Genomic DNA, 4449 nt, shown 5'->3' with positions numbered 1-4449 from the left:
AAGTGGATCTTCCCCCTTGGGAATAATGGCGGCACTCCCCCGAATGCAGGGACGCCGTTTCAGGAATCTTCTCCCCATCCTCGCCTTCAATCCAGACGTCCTCGCACCCCGCGTTACTGTGTTCCGTGCGAGGGAAGAAGCCGAGATCAGCCGCGGGCGTAGAGGCTGAGCGTGAGGTTGCAGAACCTTCACTTCCTGCCGCGTAAACTTTGCAAAGGGCCGGCGATCGTGGGGGGGGGGCGAGCGAGGAAACCGCCTCGGGACGGGCTTTCGGGTACGAGATCCTGTCCACGCTCTAAGGGCCCATACCCCGTGGAAAGTCTCGGGTGACCGGTTCCCCCTCGATTGCTGTCTTTTCTTTTTTTAAGGAGCGCCACGTGCCAGCATGCGTGTGTGTGTGTCTCTGTGTGTGTGCGCGTGTACAGAAAAGCGCGATCGTGCGATTTGGAGCCAGTCTCCTCCCTCCCCGGCGCCTTTCCAGCAGCCACCCACTCCCACCTCCAGCAGCCCCAGCTTGACTGGCGGCGCGCGGGTTGGGCTGGGAGGGTAAAAGCAGCTCGGGCGAGGAAGCGGAGGCGCTGCCGCGGTTGCCGCTTGTCTCTGACCGCCTTGCTTTCCAGGAGAAAGCGGTTTGCAAGAACGAGGACCGGAGCGCTGGGGCGAAGAGGGAAGGGCAAGAGCCGAGATAGCCGGGCTAAAAAGCGCCCAGCCAGCAGCACTAGCCCCAATCGCGCGCCATCGCCCTTTCTCCGCCAGGCGGCATGAGCAGCTGCGACGCCAAGGACTACCTGACCAGGAGGGAGATCCCGCAGCTTTTCGAGGTAACGGGCGCATCTTGGAAGCAGGGGAACCTCGGTGCCCATAGCTTTGCCGGCGAATGGAGCAAGTTTCCCCAAAGTCAGGGATGCGGAGGAAGGGACAGGTTGCGGAAATCCCAGGGCATCTAAGGAAAAAGGTTGCAGGATTCCAGGGATGTAAAAGACGAGGAGAGACCGGGCGAGGCGGGAGGAAAGAGGGCAAGAGAAGATAGGATTGCAGGGAGAAGTGGCGGTTGCTCAGGCGGTGGAGTGAGTCGGTTGAAGAGGAGGAGACCGGCTTTTTCCATGCATAGTTTCAGGCGTCCTTAACCCGCTGCTGAGGACTCTCCAAGCTGGAGGCAGATGATCTGAAATAGAGGTTAGGGCTTTTTGCCCCTAAAAGATTTATAGCTGGCAGATTCTTAGGAGGGACTGAGAAGGGGCTTGGAACAGCTGGAACATGTGTGCCAAGGTATCCGTCTTGAGGTTCCTCAGTAGATGTCCTTGACTTCCAGATGGTTGCTGTGGATCTTCTCAACAGCCCATTTTTCCTTTCTGGTCCTTCTCACTTCACTGTGCTGGCCTTCCCGTTGAAGCATCAACCTTACTTCTGATTGCCTTGGCTTCACCACTGACTTTGTTTCCAGCGTTTTTCTAACCTTGTAATCTAGAAATGTGTGTAGAATTGCTAATTAGCAGGCAGAGCGGTGCCATTTTTCCTTGATATTTTGGGATTAATCGGGTTAGAAAACTTTGCCCATTTTGCACCCATGAGCAAATGGAAAGAGGCCTGAGAGACTCCCGTGTGCTATTTCATTCATACCTGGTGGCATTTCATTCAGGTGGCCTCCCTTGTGACTTCATAGGAACATGACTTGTAGTCACAGCTGTCCTCTATGCATTGTTTCCTTTTACAGTGCAGTATTATGTGATCCCAAAGATTTTGTCCGAAACACAATTAGCTGAACGTAAAAAAATGCTTCAGAAAGATTATTTCCACGATCGCTGTTTGTTTTGAGTAATAAAAATGCTAAAAGATTTTATATGTCATGTGATAATATGGGAGACTTTTAAGATTTTTATTCTAAATGACTGTTCTCAGAAGAAAAATAAATTTGTGTTTTACTAAATAGTATGGCTAACTTAAATAGGGCATCTCAAATCATTCGATTTGTATTATTTAATCATTAGACCATAAACAGCAAATTATAGACTAGGTTCTAGCAGTGTAATATTGTTCTTATAGAAAAATCCCCTGAGTTCTTTTTCAAATAGTAATGTTATTAAACATTTCTAGTGATCCAAACTTAATGCAAACTAAAAAATGGAAAGAAAAAAATAGAACGTGCAGAGAAGAAAAGGGAAATAGAAAAGAGAGAAAAATAACATTAAAGAAAAATAAAAGAAATATATAAAGAAATGTCTTTCCCTTTTATCACAAGTATAAACAGTGTTAGTAATCATCATCTTAAAATGCAACACAAGATGTCTTGTTCTCATATTGCATCTCTTATTTATAAACAAATAGTTTAAAACCTAGTCATTTCAGTCCTGGTCAGCAAAAGCCCACTAAGGGTTACCGGTGATAACAACATATCTATTTTAATCTTGATCAAATAAACCAACTTTATATTCTTTCCTTTTACTTGTAACTATTCTGATATTTGGTCCTTTCAAATAGTGGCCTAAAATTTTATTGCTTTTCATTTTTTTCTTTGTCCCTTTTCACAAAGTTCTTCAGAGGTTTAACAAACTTCTTTTATAAGTCCAGTAAGATTACCAGAGCCTTGTCTTGGTTTATTTGCATATCCCTTTTAATTATTAAGCCATCAGTTGGTTTATTTTGTATGTGCAGTGTAGGATCTTTTTCCATATCACTCTTGTAGCTTGGCATTTTAAAATCCACTTTCAAATCAGTCTCAGTCTTGTCTGGTAAAATTTATTTATTTTTATCCCACCTTTACTATTTTGTTCCTCTTACTTATAAATGCAGTCTATCTACGCAGGCAGACCCCCCCCTTAAAATTGATTTCTGGGTCCATTGTCAAATACTATCCTTCGGTAGGTTGAATGTTAAAACACTTTGCTCCATTTTGTATTAGTAAATCAAATGTAAGTGTTCTTTTCCTTTAATTGTAATCATTACTTCCTTGTACTTCCCTTAAGAATTTAACCTTTAAAGTCTCATCCTATCATGTTTTTTTTTACAAAAAAAAAATCAAAGGAATTGTATTTTACCACAGGAAGGATTCTTATAATTCCAGAATCTCATTTCAAATTTATCTGGACTTTCTAAAATCAAAACTGTAATTACCCTCTTGCTTTTTATTCCAGAATTTTAAAAAATATCCTTAAAGTTGTATTTAAACTTCTTTCACTAAGGATGAAAGGAAACTCATCCAATTTTTCAGACTTGGCAATGCAAAGTTTCCTAATAGCTTAAAAAGCAGTTAAACAATTTCTGAAAGTGATTAAAAAAAGGAATTATGCGAATTCAATGTTTTTAAAGATGCCAACCATGGGATAAGCCAGATAGCTATTATCTGATATCCCAGAGTTCTAAATCCATTGGAGACTACTATTTGCGAGAAGCAACTATATGGAACACTTGTGAGTGATCTTGAGTGCTCTCTTTTTCTGGAGAGGAAATATGAAGACCCAGTCTATTCATTGGTTTTTCATTTTGCTTAATTTTCAGCTTTTTTAGCAGGAATGTCTTCAGTTCACCATTTCCCCCCAAAAGTCCAGAAAGCCCCACTGAGTGCAGTAGAATTTTTTTTCTTTGTAAATGTATATACTATTGTAACCTTATCATATAATCCTATACATATATTTAAAGTAAGTCTAGTTGAATTGATTAGAACATATTCCCAGCTAAATAATATTATTTGTTAATTCATTCATTATTACTCCACCACTCCGTCCCATGGACAATTAAGGTAGTTTACAATATACAAATAGAAATATGTGGAATAAACAAAATGATACGCATGATTAAGATCCACAGAATTATCACACAAAATTTTAAAAGCATCCTAACATTTTCAGACAGGACTGAAAAGCTTCTTTTTACCTGCCTTCCTAGAGACCCAAGCCACTTTTTCTGAGGGAGTGTAACTTATATGTGCAAATGACACCAATATTTATTTATTTATTTGACTTGATTTAGATGTTATCTCTGGATGGCTTATAATTTAGCAAACCAAGATAAAAACAAAATACAAAATAGATGGAGAAGATGGAATATCTGGCCACTCAGTGCAAAAACAGATATAAAACAACCACACCCAAGAAACAACTCCATTACCCCAAGGCTTCAGAGGACTATTAGATCTTCAAGACCATCCAAAATGCCATCAGCATGGGAACCATACGGATCTCAGGAGGGATCTCTGTCTATATAAAAAAATAACATCTTTAATTTTAATCATTATCAAACATTTCAAAGTTATCTTGATACTGTAGACCACGGTATCATGCTGCGGCGTCTCGGTGAGTTAGGAGTGGGAGGCACCGTTATGCGGTGGTTCTCCTCCTTCCTCACCGACCGTACGCAGTCTGTATTGGCAGGGGGACAGAGGTCGACTCCTAGGCCCCTAACTTGTGGGGTGCCTCAGGGGTCGGTCCTCTCCCCCCTTTTGTTCAATATTTA

The 4449-nt window shown here is 41.7% G+C and overlaps 1 protein-coding gene across 1 annotated transcript in view; it reads left to right on the top strand.

The window, feature by feature from the left end:
* Positions 1 to 620: 620 nt before the first annotated feature.
* Positions 621 to 4449, top strand: part of AK5 (adenylate kinase 5) — a gene marked incomplete at its 3' end in the record, with an annotated part of 90479 nt that continues 86650 nt past the window's right edge. Inside the window, exon 1 of the mRNA XM_015825144.1 lies at positions 621 to 821. Coding sequence (XP_015680630.1) covers positions 762 to 821 — 60 coding nt within the window. The remainder of the gene's footprint in view (positions 822 to 4449) is intronic.

This window comes from Protobothrops mucrosquamatus, unplaced genomic scaffold (assembly GCF_001527695.2).
Source record: "Protobothrops mucrosquamatus isolate PMUCROS unplaced genomic scaffold, P.Mucros_1.0 scaffold2509, whole genome shotgun sequence".
NCBI lineage: Eukaryota > Metazoa > Chordata > Lepidosauria > Squamata > Viperidae > Protobothrops > Protobothrops mucrosquamatus.
This window is presented reverse-complemented; position numbering and strand designations above follow the sequence as displayed.